Raw genomic sequence first — 13332 nt, 5'->3', positions numbered from 1 at the left:
CATCAGCCGGTCTCGGCGTCAGTACCGGGAAAACAGATCGCCTCCATGGGCTGCTCCAGACTCCCCTGCCTGTCACTGTTCTTCCGGATCGTCCATAGAATCAAGAATATTGGACGCCCAATAATACTCTTGTCGCCTCACCAACCCATAGGACACCGCCAATTGAGGTTTGTTTTGAGAGATGACGCCCCCTACGCCCCTCCAGTTCCAACCCACCCACCCCGCATTCATCTAGCGGGTTATCATGTGCGTCTGGTGGGGCCAGCGGTATTGCTGATAAGTGAATATGGTTAGCTGACAGGTGAGTCTAATTCTAAATTGGACCTCACGATCATTTCTACCCCTTGAGACAGTACGACCTTGCAAGGTAATTTGAAATCCCTTTGAACAGTAGCATTCTGAGGGTAATAGACTTATACTTACCCTTCCAGGTAGCACAATTGCATGTTTGAAAAGCGCCGCCTAAGTCAAACAAATGTCTGCCGAGATCTGAAGACAACAAACATGCGTGGGCTTCTGCTGGTAACATTCGGCATGCATTAACGGACAGGATCGGCATTAGCTTGCATCTTTTCCCACATCGCATGCGGTGGCAGCAAACCAACAAGAGAGGGGACCACATCTTAATGGATGGTGTTGGTATACCCATGCGTAACAGTGTTATTCCATGTGTCTTCTACTGAGTCACTCTCTGCTATTTGGAGGTACAAGCATATGTCTTGTCTCTATATCGTCCTGAATGAACACAATTTTGCCGCGAACTCCACGGGATTCATTGAGGGGCTATCTCTAAGCTTCTGGATTGTGCTTAATCAGCCGAGAGCCAGTCTTATCCCGGTCGAAACCCTCAATTGTAGTCCAGAAAACGTATAACACTCTATACCATTCCAAGAGATCCCTATACATACTCGGCCTCATTCAATGGTGGGTTCAAGCCATGCCTACACTAGACCTGATGATTTTTGGCTTGTACATGGGCGTCGAATTTCTCGATCTTGTATAAAATCCGGAATTAAAGAGATACTTATAGAAGTCAACACAGACAACTCAAAGTTTGTGATGCTGACCTGGCCATGATCAAGCTGACTTTTCCCACGGATCCCTTACAATACGTATTGTATTGCTTCTGATGTTGATCTTGCTAGTTCCCACCCGTATGGCAATTCATCTGTTTCTCTCCGTTCCGTGCTTGGGACTGTTGAATGTAGCAGGCCATGCTTCTACTGTAAGACATGGGACGTTGAAAACTTCGGACCGACAGATTATATAGCACTACCTTGAATCTTGTAATAATAGCTAATAGTGGTTGAGTCACGTAAGTTGGAGTATGCACCCACGTCGGTGATGCACCCTTGCCTGCTAATGTTTGGTCCCTGTCGTGTTTCTATTCGCGGTCGTGTGATTTGTGCCATCTACAGCCGGCATCCTTGCTGCACAAAAGTAATTAAGGAGCCAAGCAAACGACAAAGAACCAATTGCATAACGGTTCTGAAGAGAGATATCATACCACTACGACCGAACACGGATCTAGCGTCGAGGATGGCGTGCGCTATCCCAGCGCCACCAGGTTCAGCTGTCGGTTATCGTATCCACCAAGTCGATTCAGCTTCGAGCCCAAGACATTCAGCCTAGGTTCCATAAAAACTGGGGGAAACCTTGGTTTGTTCCTGTACCACTTTGATTACATACTTCCTTGCCATACTATTGTAACCCATTCCCTGACTAGTGATAAACATGAGATATATTATATTCAGTCTCGCTATACTCTGCGCAGCGGCACAAGCCGAGATTCTTAGCTTCCCGACATCAACCGAAGCACCCCATTCGGAAAGAAGCAACGGAATATCGGAGCAAGGCAAAGGTGACTCGCCGGTGCCTAGCATAACCGCGCCGCCGTCGGTGCCAGTGCCGCAAAGCCATGCCCCGAACACCAATGTCGAGCTCAGGAGGAAACGCCAAGCGGATGTGAGCTATCTGACCCAAGTCGGGTGGACCAGCTTCATCGGCAAGTTCCCCTGGCCCGATCCATCCACGGGTCCAAGTTGTGAGTCCACCTCATCCACAGTGCTTTCTGTAAAATATCATCACGGGAATGAAGGAGAAAGACTAACCGCTTGTTTCGTGTTGATGGCATATAGGGGAGACAGCAACCTGCCAGCATGGCGCGACCTTCGCGGTGAGGGGCGGCTACGGCGCGTGTTGCCATCCCACCGCCGGAGATTGCCAGTTCGCCACTGCTTGTGCCGGTAATAGTGGCTGGTACGTTGTTCTTGCTACAACCCAAATGTCCTCATCGTGAATTTGCCCCCTATACTGATGAGATACCTGTTCTGCTTAGTCCCGCTGGCTGGAGTTGCCAGGATGCCGTGGTCCTCGAGTCGAGAGGCAGCCCAAATGGGAACATCTATATAATGTGCAAATCCGGCATCTCCTCTCAGTTGGAGACGTGGTATCGCAACACGTTTGCGTGTAGGTCTCCCTTTCTGTAACTGTCGCCGGGTTAGTTACACATGGAACTGATTTCAAGTGTAAAGTCCCGCACACCACAACGGCCGTGGTCATCGTGGATCCGACGAGTGTCATTATACATTCGGTCACATCGACTCGAAAGCGTACCACTACGACCAACGACGACAGTGCTGCCACAGATGGCCCACTTCCGCCGGCTGGGCCGCTTCAAGACCCGTTCAAGGACTCGGCCCCTGGTCTGGTGAGACGTTTCGGACTTCAGGGGTTAGTAGCTATAGTCGCCAACATTTTGTATGTCTGGGCGTAAAGGGCTTTCACTTTATACATGTAGGGCTTTGAGGGATATCACGCATACATCTGCAAGAAATATGACTGAGTGGGTTTGAAATCATATTGCTGGGTCTGTACATGATCACAAAGTAGAGATCATACGATGTTATCCTCAAATCATGAGCTATGAACAAGGGTGAAGTGCGCTTTTTAGATGAGACTTCGCCATGATCTGCTTCGGGCCCTCAAGGGCTGTGTGTACTAGCATGACGCTGCATCAAAATGAAAGCAGCAGCGAGACCGTTCAGGCCTTGCAGTTTTAAGCCGCCAAATTAAGATGCCCGAGCGTTCTCGCCATGCCATCCGTCGTCTCCATGGACATCATTTGCCGTATGATCTGGGCACCGTTGCTGCCCTGAGCCCCGGGGGTGTATCCGAAAATCTGCTCGCCAAAGAGACGCAGCTGCATGGGGAACCGTGGGTCTCCGTAGTGCTCGATGATCCCGGCTTTGGTCACGACGCGGCCCAGACGGCTCCAGCCGCCGCCGGACTTGCCCAGCTGCACGCACGCCTCCTTCTTGGTCTCGTCCCACCAGGGGGGCAGCAAGTCGGGCTTGGCCTCCACCGTAAAGAGAAAGCGGCGGAAGCTCGGCTCCGGGTCGGCCGTGCCGGCTTGTGCGGAGCCAGCTTCGGCCTGGCCTTCGAACTTGAATGTGTCTTCCATGCGCATGCGGTAGCAGTCAATGAGAAGCCGATACACGTCCTTCTCCGGGCGGTCATGGAGCCACTTGCGTTCGTGAAGGTGGGTATACGGCTTAGAGATGGGCTGCTCAAGGCCACGAGGGGGCGAGAGCCCTTGGGTGTTGTTATGGGTGACGTTTATAGGCCCGATATTGTCCGGCAGGCGGTTCTGGCTGTTGGAGTTGCACACCTTCTTATGGGCCTTCCAGTCGTCCTTTTGGCAATCTCTCGAGCAGTAGAGAGTAGTCTGGCATTTGGCGCATTTCTTGAGGTCGATGCCTGTCATCTTACACGTGTTGCATTCGTTCGCCATGGTGTCGCTGGGCCCAGCTTTTAGTTGATGCAAGTAAAGATTGGGTGCGAAGGAAAGGACTACTTGAAAGCGAAACAGATGAGACAGCAGGAGCGCGGCACCAATGCTCGTTTTTATCACCTTGCCCCCTCGTTTGTCACTTTACGACGGTAGTTAGAAACTGCCGCCAGCCTGCATCAAACATATATGCACGCGCATCCCTGGAAGTTTGACAGGGGCTTACCACCGTTTCAGACTTCAGATGAAGTATCGATGGGCCATAGTTGTGTGGGAAATACGTTCAGGCCTCTTTCGAACCAAAAGAAATCTATAGAATAACACAATATCTTACCACGAAACAACCGCAAACGTTGCAGAAGACGAAGTATTTCAAACGTATCCTTTGAGTAATAATCTTTCAGGGGGCGACTGTACGTGATCGGATGGTCTTGTACTATGCCACGTGGAACAGATCAACTTCATGTGTTGCCCGCTGCAAACAATCCTGTTTTCGTCGGCACACCATTCGCAACTAGTAATGAAATACATGTTTAATTATGATTCCAGCAGTTTATATCCGGGACTGTACGGGAAAAGGAAGATGGAAGAGTCAACAGTAGGCTCTCCGTGCTGCTGAATGATGTCCCAAGCAGGGTTGGCGCAAACGCAACGAGGTCTTGTCATTATGTGCTGATTTCCAACAACCCGGTCAATCCTAAGACACCGCTGCAATTTATGTAGATGTTTGCTCACTTCGTGTTACAAATCTCTCTTAAATCTGACTGTGTAACCCCAAAGATGTCTTTCAAGGTATCATGTCCCGATAATGAGCTGGAATACTAGCCAAGTATACTATTTCTCTTGTTCTTCTGCTATTTTCCTTCCCGATTTGTATCAGGTCCGCCAGCAAACACAGCCCACTGGTCATATGATATGCCAACAGAATGTGAGAATATACCAGAGAAAGTGCATCCCCTTCTGAGTCACTAATGCTAAATCAAGCAAACCTGCATTTGGATTTGTGTTACCCAACTCATCACCTGAGATCCTCCACCCTGCGTGGAAAGGGGGAAGAAGACCATGTAGCCCCTTTATTCAAGTCTTCGATATTGGCCTCCTTTCGACGGGTTACCAAGTAGCTACGATAGAATAAAGTCGTCGTCAGAATAACTACACCATACGGATATATTCATTCTTGATTTCAGCTCATAGATCATTGACTGGAGGAATGTTTCCCGGTAAGTCGGAGATCCCAACAGTGTTGTATGGGTGGTGGACCCGAACATGCAACCTGCAGAGTGATTTGCCTATCACAGCTGTCACACCCAACGTCTCCATAGCGGCGCCTAAATCAAGTGAAAGGGATCCCAACGACTACCATTACTTTCCACTATTGCCGGCTTCTCGCCATCATGGCTTATCTCGTCGCCAGTCCCCCCATTAATTACAAACCATCTAATTGAACTCCTACTGCCTTTCAAACCGGAGCCTGATCAAGACCAATTTTAATCGGAATAGAGCTTCTTGAGGCTGAAACTACCCACCTTGTAGATATGCCCGACACGGCTGTTACTCTATGGCATGATCGCGAGCCGGTTCTCCTTAACGGTCTTTGCCAGTATTGCACTTACACTTTCAACTTTGCTTATACGACGTGGCTTACATATGAAGTTCCATGGTACCGCTCAGTTCGTTACCCTGAGCTTACCGAGCTGCTGAGCTCTGGCTGCCCTGCTTGTGAGATACTAAGTCGCGGCATACGGTGGCATTCTTCGCCACAAAAGAATCGAGTCAATCAGGTGCCAGACATGGGACCTTGCAACGGCAAAATCCTCATCGAGTCTGTGGTTATCCAAACCGATAGCCGTTGGGACTTACGGCTGCCGGCAAATGAGAATGGTCCGTATCTATGCGACTTGGTGATCAAATACGGCGACCACGATGAGTACGGCTTTAGTGTCCCGGTCAGAATTTACGGCAACACTAGTAAGAATCTGCGGAACCTCCAAATTACTTTCACTCATTTGCAAACTGCTTCTACACAATAGAAACTGACCACGTTATCAAAGACGATCATGCGACACCAAAGAGGATCAGAGGGCGGGTTCCTGGCGATGTGTGCTTAAGTACAGGAAACAAAACGGCGATGAAGGAGTACCTAGACGACTGCTCTAAACACCACTCTCTGTGTCAATCGAAGCATGATGGAGAGCTTCCTAGCAGACTACTTGACCTTGGCACGGGCTGCAAAGGGGTGAGATTGGTTGCGACTGATGGTATACCTACTGGAACAGCTTATGCAACCTTGAGCCACGTCTGGGGAAAGCCTCAGACCACTGCCCCCTTTCTGGTCACAACCCAGGAGACGGTGTCCCTCAACGGGGGGTTCATTGAGTTTGAAGCCCTACCCAAATCTTTCCAGGATGCCGTCGAGGTCACACGGGCGCTGGATCTCCGCTATGTCTGGATTGATTCGCTCTGCATCATCCAAGACAGTGCGGACGACTGGCACAGGGAGGCGCCGCGGATGGCCAAGATATACTCGAACGCATATGTCACCATTGTCGCGACGAGCGCAAGCTCGGCCCACGACGGGTTCCTAAAACGGTCAGCACCCGAGCTGCCCCCTGCCAAGATACCGTATTCCATACCCACCCAGAGCTCGATCGAGGCTGGCCATTGCTATCTCCAGGTCAAACACACCCCCTTCCCTGTATCACGAGCCCACTATGGACCTGGAAGAGGCATACTGGAACAACCGAGGATGGACGTTTCAGGAGCGAATTCTCTCGCGGAGGCTGATTCATTTCACCAAGGACTTGATCTTCATCGAATGTTGGAGTGGTGATTGGTCAGAAGACAACCGACTGCCTGGCAGCTTCTACAGTCGAATGCCCTGGCTTGGAGGAAAGAATCGGTATTCAGAGAACCCAAAGGACGTCCTGAGCTCATGGTATGCGATCGTGGAGTCCTACACCTTTCGGTCCTTGACGAAAGAACAGGACAAGCTCCATGCCCTCGCAGGGATTATGGATAGGGTCTCAGAGATCACGGGCTTCACTCCCGTTGCCGGCCTTTGGAAGGAAGACCTCGCGAATGGCCTTTCGTGGATCACGCGGAGCTCTGGACTCTGGGGACGAAGACTTGCCAGCCCACAGGGCCCTAGTTGGTCATGGGCTTCATGGGATGGACCCATCCACTTCAACTCCCGGCCTGGTGACCCGTACACCAAACCAGGGACAGTCTGTTTCGACGTACTTCATATCGAGCCTATTCAATCTCCGTATATACCGGGCTCGGGTCATCTTAGAGTGAAAGGACTGCTGATACCTGTCAGCAAAGCCATACTAATAGCGGACACGAAGTCGACCATGCACCTGGATATGGAAAACGATGGCGCTGGTTGCTTGGATGCCAGCGAGATTCACGAAGCGCTTGGAGACGATCTGATCGCGTTTCCCCTCGTACATCATGCAAGTGAGTGGGCGGGGACTTACGAGCTTCTGTTACTAAAACCAGTCGGCGCACTTTTCCAAAGGGTTGGGGCGTTAAAAGCAGCATGTCGAGGCAAATGGCGCAGGTGCACCAATACTATGGAAGCAGATCATGAAAGTTATCTCGGAGGGCTTCTGACCTTTCCGCCATCGACTTGTACGACCGAGTTCACGATCATCTAGTCGAGTGGGCATGGACGATCCATATCTCGCAGCCGCCGACCCTTTTGCCGCCAGCTCCATCAGCTAGTTCCGTCACCAGCTATCCCCTCAACCGTGCTCCATCGCACCCAGTTATACCGCTGCCGCAAGCTGTTTAGCCGCCAATTGCTCCAGGAACCGACCGTGATCCGACGATCAAGGACATGGAGAGAGTATGCTTTTCTAGGCTTATTGGGCAATGACTAGGTCACTATTGACGAACGGAGATGGGTCGTTGGAAGTGAAAGCATATATCCACTTTGCAATTGGCTCTATGTCGTTCTAGCCTCAAACCTTACTACTAGCTTCCGTCTGATCTCGTCAGCGACCGGCGGCTGGCAGGAGGTACATAATCTCACCGACCGACGACCCGCTTACTGTCGAGGCAGAATCCAGCCGACTATTCTCGAAACCCCCTTAGCGCCAAGGACGTCCTCAACGTATAATACACTCGTATATGTCCATATCACATCGCAAGGAGGTTACCTATCCGCAGTCTACTCTTCATCGGGAGACCAATATCATCCCAAGTTCTGTTCTTCAAACACAAATCCGGAACCCTCCTAGAAGTCACACCGCCTCCTCCCTCTATTCGAAAGTTTGAAGCCAAGGAGAAGGCAGAAAAATGGCCCAGGCAAAGCCCGTCTCCGTCAGCTCGCAAGCCGAACTCAACGCGCTCTTCAAGAGCACCACCTATGTCGTAGTGGACTTCTACGCCGACTGGTGCGGTCCCTGTAAGGCCATCGCGCCTCGCCTCGAGGAGCTGGCCTCCTATCATAGCCTGCCCGGGCAGTTCGCTGTCGCCAAGGTGAATGTGGACCACGCCAGGGATGTCGCGGCGCATTATGCCATCAGCGCCATGCCCACGTTCATGTTCTTCAAGGAGGGTCGACAGGTTGCCGTGAACGGCAATGCTCATGTTAGGGGTGCGAACTTGCCAGTTTTGAAAGAAGCTATCGAGAAGCTGAGTGCACTTGCAAAGAAGAAGGCGCATGCTGCGACTTCATGAGATGCGATCACTGGGTTTACGGGGTGGCGGATACAAGGAGGCACAAATTGGATACATCAATCTATTGAAATGGATAAGAGGAATAGGCACGGCGTCAAGGACCTGGTATACAAACCATCTACGAGCATGTACTAAAGCAAGGGGTCAAGCAACTGTTTTCAGACGATGATTCCAGCACATGCAAGGTCGGGGCAGTGTTGCAATACATCAATTATTTTTGAAATTGAGGCTTGACGCCTCATCTCCAGCATGTATTCCTATAGTACCTAATGAAACGAATTATTAACGACAGGGAATCCTAAACATTGCAGCCTTTTCTTGCTGCTGGCTTGCAAAACAGATATGCCGCTGAACAAAAAGGAAAATTACGCTACACCGTCCGTAGCCGATTTTTACGATGCCGGGGTGCATCAGCGCAGGCCAATAACACTCATCTCGAGGGTCCACACTCGGCGAATCCACACCTTCAGAGGTCCATCGACGCCCTCGACATCCTCCAGGTCGACGCCTTCCCACCAGCACCGCCTCGCGGGCTTGCGCCAGAAGAGTAGGAGCTTTTGGGCCATGCCAACGGCGTTGCTGTTCATATCGTTTCCACGAATGTCGCTGCGTAATCTAGCCAGGGCAAGACTGCACACCACAGCCTTGTTGGGCTCGCCGGCGCGATGACCCCAGCGATCGTCGTGGTTGAAGCCACTGTGACTTGTTAGTTAGAAGTCAGAGAGTCGCATGGATGACTAGCAAAGCCAGCAGGCTTTTACTCACCCAGCAGTAAGCATCTCAATCAGGTGCGCCTCGGTAGTACCGGGCTCATCGCTTCGCTTGAGGCCAGAGAAGATACCGTCTTGCCTCAGCAAGGCTCGCGCCGCAGCTCTCTTGACTTCAATCATTTCTGCTTGGTTAATGTTTGCTCGGGGAGGAATGGCGTAGAAGTCGAGGTCCTCGCGCAATACAATGATACCGGCACGCTTGCTTCCGTCATCTCTTGACCCTCCAAGAGAGTCGATGGGGATGGCACCGCCATCAGGTGAAGCATTGGGGGATGATTCATTCGGGATTGATTGAGCAACATTGCGGAAGAAGTCTAGCATATATTGTAGGGATGCAGGGTCATACTGAGATGGGAGGTTAGTGAAATGTACGTCGATATTTGACAGAAGATTGCGTGTTGTAGATGAGCGAGGCAAGCTCGCATTGGTCGGGCTCGTGACCAAACGGGAGGGGGATGTACATGGGGTGAGTGTAGCAGTGGCTTGAGCAATAGGAACATCTTTCTGGGTACTAACATCGACTTGGACGGCGTCACCTTCGGCAAAGCCCCCCATGTGCCCTTCTGGGAAGAGACCATTAGGGAAAAGAGACAGAAGGACAAACTCGGGAAGCGTTAGCAACTCATCCCTCGACAGGACGAAGCGGGTACCCCTAGATGTCGTGTCAGTCGAGTCGTTCGCAACAGAACAAAGGATGTACCAACCGCAGGTCCATAGTAATTGTCTCATCGGCGCCGACATCTGTACTAGTATTAGCAGGGATACCAAAACAAGCAATTCATAGTTATCCTACCTCCGATAGTGTTGATCGGCGGACCGCCCTGCTGGACTTGAGTAATAATACTCGACGCACCACCGGCGGCAGCCATTAGGTATGTAAATGAGAGAAGTGGGCTATAGCCTTCTGTATAAGCGGGTGGCGGCTCGTTTGGATCGTCGCTCTTCTGGCCCGACGACTCTGGTTTGTTGTCTTGTGGAAGGGACCTTTTGGTTTCGGCGACTACGTCTTGGTAGGCGGCAGATGCGTGAGCAGCGGACGCAAGGGAGAGCGGGGGTACAGATGAACTGGTAGCGCGAGGAGCGTATGCGGGTGCTGCAGCGGAGGCCGAATGGGCAGTCGAAGGCGCAGGAGACTTCTCGGTTGACGGTAGCGACTCGAAATGTTCGTCGGCGAGATCTTCGGCCGATGCGTACTCGTAGAGATCGAAGAACGGCGGCGGAGCGGGCCGAGTATGTGGGATAGAGAGCGAAGCTGAGCCGGACGCCTCAGATGCGGGATACGGGTAGCGTGGAGGAGGCGAGCGCCCACGGCTTGGGTCGAGGTCTTGGATATCGTTGTCGTCTTCGAGTTCCTGTCTGTTGGCGGTATCTCTGTTCCCGGCTGGGGGATGGACAGCTATGATCCCGGTGGACACGGCCTGCCCGTTGATATCTTCCTGCAAGTCTGACAATTTGGCGGCTGGAGACGAGCTTTCGTCGAGCGACGCGGTGGTGTGGCTGGGTTGCTGCTGAGGGTGTGAAGGAAGACCGGCTCAATCAACGCGAGGTCGCGATGCGGATTGCATGAACAGCGGGTACAGGACAGGTAGAAGCTGCAGCTGATGTAGTCGTCGTTGAAAAAACCCGCAGGAAGCCCCAGAGGTCTCGGTGATCAATTGAAACAGAGATGATATATCGTCCTACTATGCGATCATGAAGTTTGCGACTAAAGGTAGATTGACAGGAGGCTCTCCTTCCCAAGTTGGACCCCAGTTGAAGGAAGTTGCGGTTGCCCAGGTAAGGTTATTTCCCGAGTCAACAGCAAGCAAGTACCGCTGCTGGGAAATTGGCCCTACAGGTACCTGCTTAATCCTGGTTCTTTGGGAGATGCTATTGAAACGCTTGGGCCCTTCGCTAATTGTCACTGGCCGCCTAACCGCCTGCCCGTGATTGCTGATTGCCCCAAGTCCACCTGTACTCACTCAACCACTGAAGTTTCAGGGGCATGTTTTGTCACATTGATCATTGATTGACAAACCAAGACTCAAGATAGGCGATTGCATTGCCAATATAAGATGTTTATATGCCATGTCAATGATCTCAAGAAGTCATGCTCTACCTGACTGACTACAAAATTGATTGACAAAATCTTCATATGCTACCCAATGGCAGGCTTGTTGAAAAACGATGAGATTAGACATATTAACCAGGCTCATGATGGGTCTGCTGCCTCAGGGCTACCCTGGAGAGAAGGAGTCTGTGTTGCTTGATTCAGAAATAGCTTATATTCGGCGCCATCCCAGAGCTTGGGACCTGTCCGATAATCCTCGCTATAGGCTGAAGCTGAAAATATGCCCCATTCGCGGCTGATCACACTGGATACGACCGATGCTGCCATCGTCGAGGGCAAAACGGCCACCCGGCAGGTTGCAGACACCAGTGTCCGTATGTCTGAGACGGCGCTGCGGCTGTGGCCAGCCCAGATCCACGTACGCCGTACGCCGGGATCGTCCGGGCCGCGACCTGGTGCATAGTTGAGAAGAAGGCGAGCAGGAGAGTAGCTTGCAGTATAACGGCTATGGCCGGCCAAACGCATGCTATGAGGACGTTGAGTTCTTCTAGAAGCCGTCTTCTGGCGGTCACGATGTCCCCTCCCAAAGATGCCAAACTGGGAGATTATGTGTCCGCCTAGTGTCAGACGACCACGGAAGCATCTATCCACTTCATTCTGTGCTGAGTGCCGGTTTTCATCATTATGTTCCGGTATACATGTGTCTTTATGTTGGTTTGGGAGTTGTGTGATTCGACAATACACTGCGAAGTTGGCGTCCATGCCGAATTCCAGCAACGAAAGCCGGTCTTGTTGAGGATCGACCCAGATAATTAGCTACCCAGGCGCAAAGGGTATATCGCATATTGATGGCGCCTGAAGCACCATATCTAGTCTAATAGCCATGGAGACCACCCAGGTAGACAGACCATATAGTACATTATATAATACATGTGATACCCACCTTACACGTCCTCCTCCATATGGACCACTGCCTACTACTCTTCGACCGCCTTCCTGACCGCGAAGAAGTAGTTGCCCACCTTCTCGCTCCCCCGCACCTCGCGCCATCCCACGCCGGGTACGTAGATGACGCCCATGCACCGGGGCTCGGCCCACTGCCCGGACCGGCCAGCCATGAAGTGGCCCCGGAGCTCCTCCTCGTTGACGTACTTCTGCCAGTCGTGCGTCCCGCGCGGCACGATGCGCAGCACGTCCTCGGCCATGAGGTTCGTCGTGAACCAGCTGAGCCACGTGCGCGCGATGGTGCTCATGACGAGCCAGCCTCCGGGCTTGACGAAGGGCGCGCACTGGTCCAGGAACTGCGCCGGGCTCGACACGTGCTCGAGCACCTCGAACACCGAGACCACGTCGTACTGAGGCTGCTGCGGCTGCTGCTGTTGCTGGGGGTCTTGTTTGGATATTGTGGCCGTGAGCTGCTCGATCGGCGTGTTGAGGTACTGCAGCTTGTTGCGCAGGGACGGGTCGCGGCGTGCGTGGCCCCGCGCTATGTTCAGCACTTCGGGCGACGGGTCGATGGCCGTCACGGACTTTGTACCCGGCAGTCGTGCCGCGGACTCGGCGAAGATGCCGCCTCCGCAGCCGATATCAAGGTAGGTAAGCCCCGTGGTGGAAGGGGCGTCGAGGACGGAATTGCGACACATGCGAATGAAGTCATGTCGCAGAGGGTTCATGAGGTGGAGGATGCGCGAGGGCCCGTGGGGGTCCCACCATGAGGAGGCGAGAGCGTTAAAGTGGGAGACTTCATCGGGCGAAACGGTGGTGAAGTTCGGATCGGACGTCGATTGGTGGGCATTGTCGGATGGTGAACCGGAGCCTGTCGAGGAGAAGGGTCTGCAGCAGTCTCGATTGACTTGGTAGGGTGCCGTATACCGGCCAGTGACAAAACTTTCAGGGCGACGCCGAAGAGCAGGCGTCAGGCCACGAAGCCGCCGCAGCAGCAGAGCTGTTGACGGACGCGCCACCATTGTGTATACTCGGATAAAGACCTCCTGCTGCGTCTATCCTACTCCACAGCCTTGTCCCTGGCCTTTGAG

At 52.4% G+C, this 13332-nt stretch overlaps 7 protein-coding genes across 7 annotated transcripts; 3 read left to right on the top strand and 4 right to left on the bottom strand.

Annotated features, from left to right (window-relative positions):
- Positions 1 to 1734: 1734 nt before the first annotated feature.
- On the top strand, positions 1735 to 2776 carry PG985_002502 (uncharacterized protein; the record flags this gene model as incomplete). Its single annotated transcript, XM_066822271.1, has 3 exons — positions 1735 to 2044; positions 2254 to 2469; positions 2535 to 2776. 3 exons carry the CDS (start codon positions 1735 to 1737, stop codon positions 2774 to 2776), a joined length of 768 nt encoding a protein of 255 aa, XP_066689703.1.
- Positions 2777 to 3058: 282 nt separating this feature from the next.
- PG985_002501 (uncharacterized protein) lies at positions 3059 to 3793 on the bottom strand (the record flags this gene model as incomplete). The annotated part of the gene is made up of 1 exon (XM_066822270.1): positions 3059 to 3793. One exon carries the CDS (start codon positions 3791 to 3793, stop codon positions 3059 to 3061), a length of 735 nt encoding a protein of 244 aa, XP_066689702.1.
- Positions 3794 to 5325: 1532 nt separating this feature from the next.
- PG985_002500 (uncharacterized protein) lies at positions 5326 to 7913 on the top strand (the record flags this gene model as incomplete). Its single annotated transcript, XM_066822269.1, has 6 exons — positions 5326 to 5758; positions 5821 to 6412; positions 6465 to 7055; positions 7110 to 7249; positions 7754 to 7812; positions 7857 to 7913. The coding sequence occupies 6 exons, from the start codon at positions 5326 to 5328 to the stop codon at positions 7911 to 7913; spliced, it is 1872 nt and encodes a 623-aa protein (XP_066689701.1).
- Positions 7914 to 8092: 179 nt separating this feature from the next.
- On the top strand, positions 8093 to 8476 carry PG985_002499 (uncharacterized protein; the record flags this gene model as incomplete). Its single annotated transcript, XM_066822268.1, has 1 exon — positions 8093 to 8476. The coding sequence occupies one exon, from the start codon at positions 8093 to 8095 to the stop codon at positions 8474 to 8476; it is 384 nt and encodes a 127-aa protein (XP_066689700.1).
- Positions 8477 to 8886: 410 nt separating this feature from the next.
- Positions 8887 to 10811, bottom strand: PG985_002498 (general stress response protein Whi2; the record flags this gene model as incomplete). Its single annotated transcript, XM_066822267.1, has 6 exons — positions 8887 to 9172; positions 9242 to 9591; positions 9619 to 9898; positions 9951 to 9987; positions 10040 to 10751; positions 10788 to 10811. The coding sequence occupies 6 exons, from the start codon at positions 10809 to 10811 to the stop codon at positions 8887 to 8889; spliced, it is 1689 nt and encodes a 562-aa protein (XP_066689699.1).
- Positions 10812 to 11437: 626 nt separating this feature from the next.
- PG985_002497 (uncharacterized protein) lies at positions 11438 to 11821 on the bottom strand (the record flags this gene model as incomplete). Its single annotated transcript, XM_066822266.1, has 1 exon — positions 11438 to 11821. The coding sequence occupies one exon, from the start codon at positions 11819 to 11821 to the stop codon at positions 11438 to 11440; it is 384 nt and encodes a 127-aa protein (XP_066689698.1).
- Positions 11822 to 12273: 452 nt separating this feature from the next.
- Positions 12274 to 13263, bottom strand: PG985_002496 (uncharacterized protein; the record flags this gene model as incomplete). Its single annotated transcript, XM_066822265.1, has 1 exon — positions 12274 to 13263. The coding sequence occupies one exon, from the start codon at positions 13261 to 13263 to the stop codon at positions 12274 to 12276; it is 990 nt and encodes a 329-aa protein (XP_066689697.1).
- Between the last annotated feature and the right edge of the window lie 69 nt (positions 13264 to 13332).

Source organism: Apiospora marii (assembly GCF_038362585.1).
Source record: "Apiospora marii strain CBS 49790 chromosome Unknown utg000002l_segment0_segment0, whole genome shotgun sequence".
Taxonomy (NCBI): Eukaryota; Fungi; Ascomycota; class Sordariomycetes; order Amphisphaeriales; family Apiosporaceae; genus Apiospora; species Apiospora marii.
The sequence above is the reverse complement of the archived record's forward strand: the minus strand, read 5'-3'. Positions and strand labels throughout refer to the sequence as shown.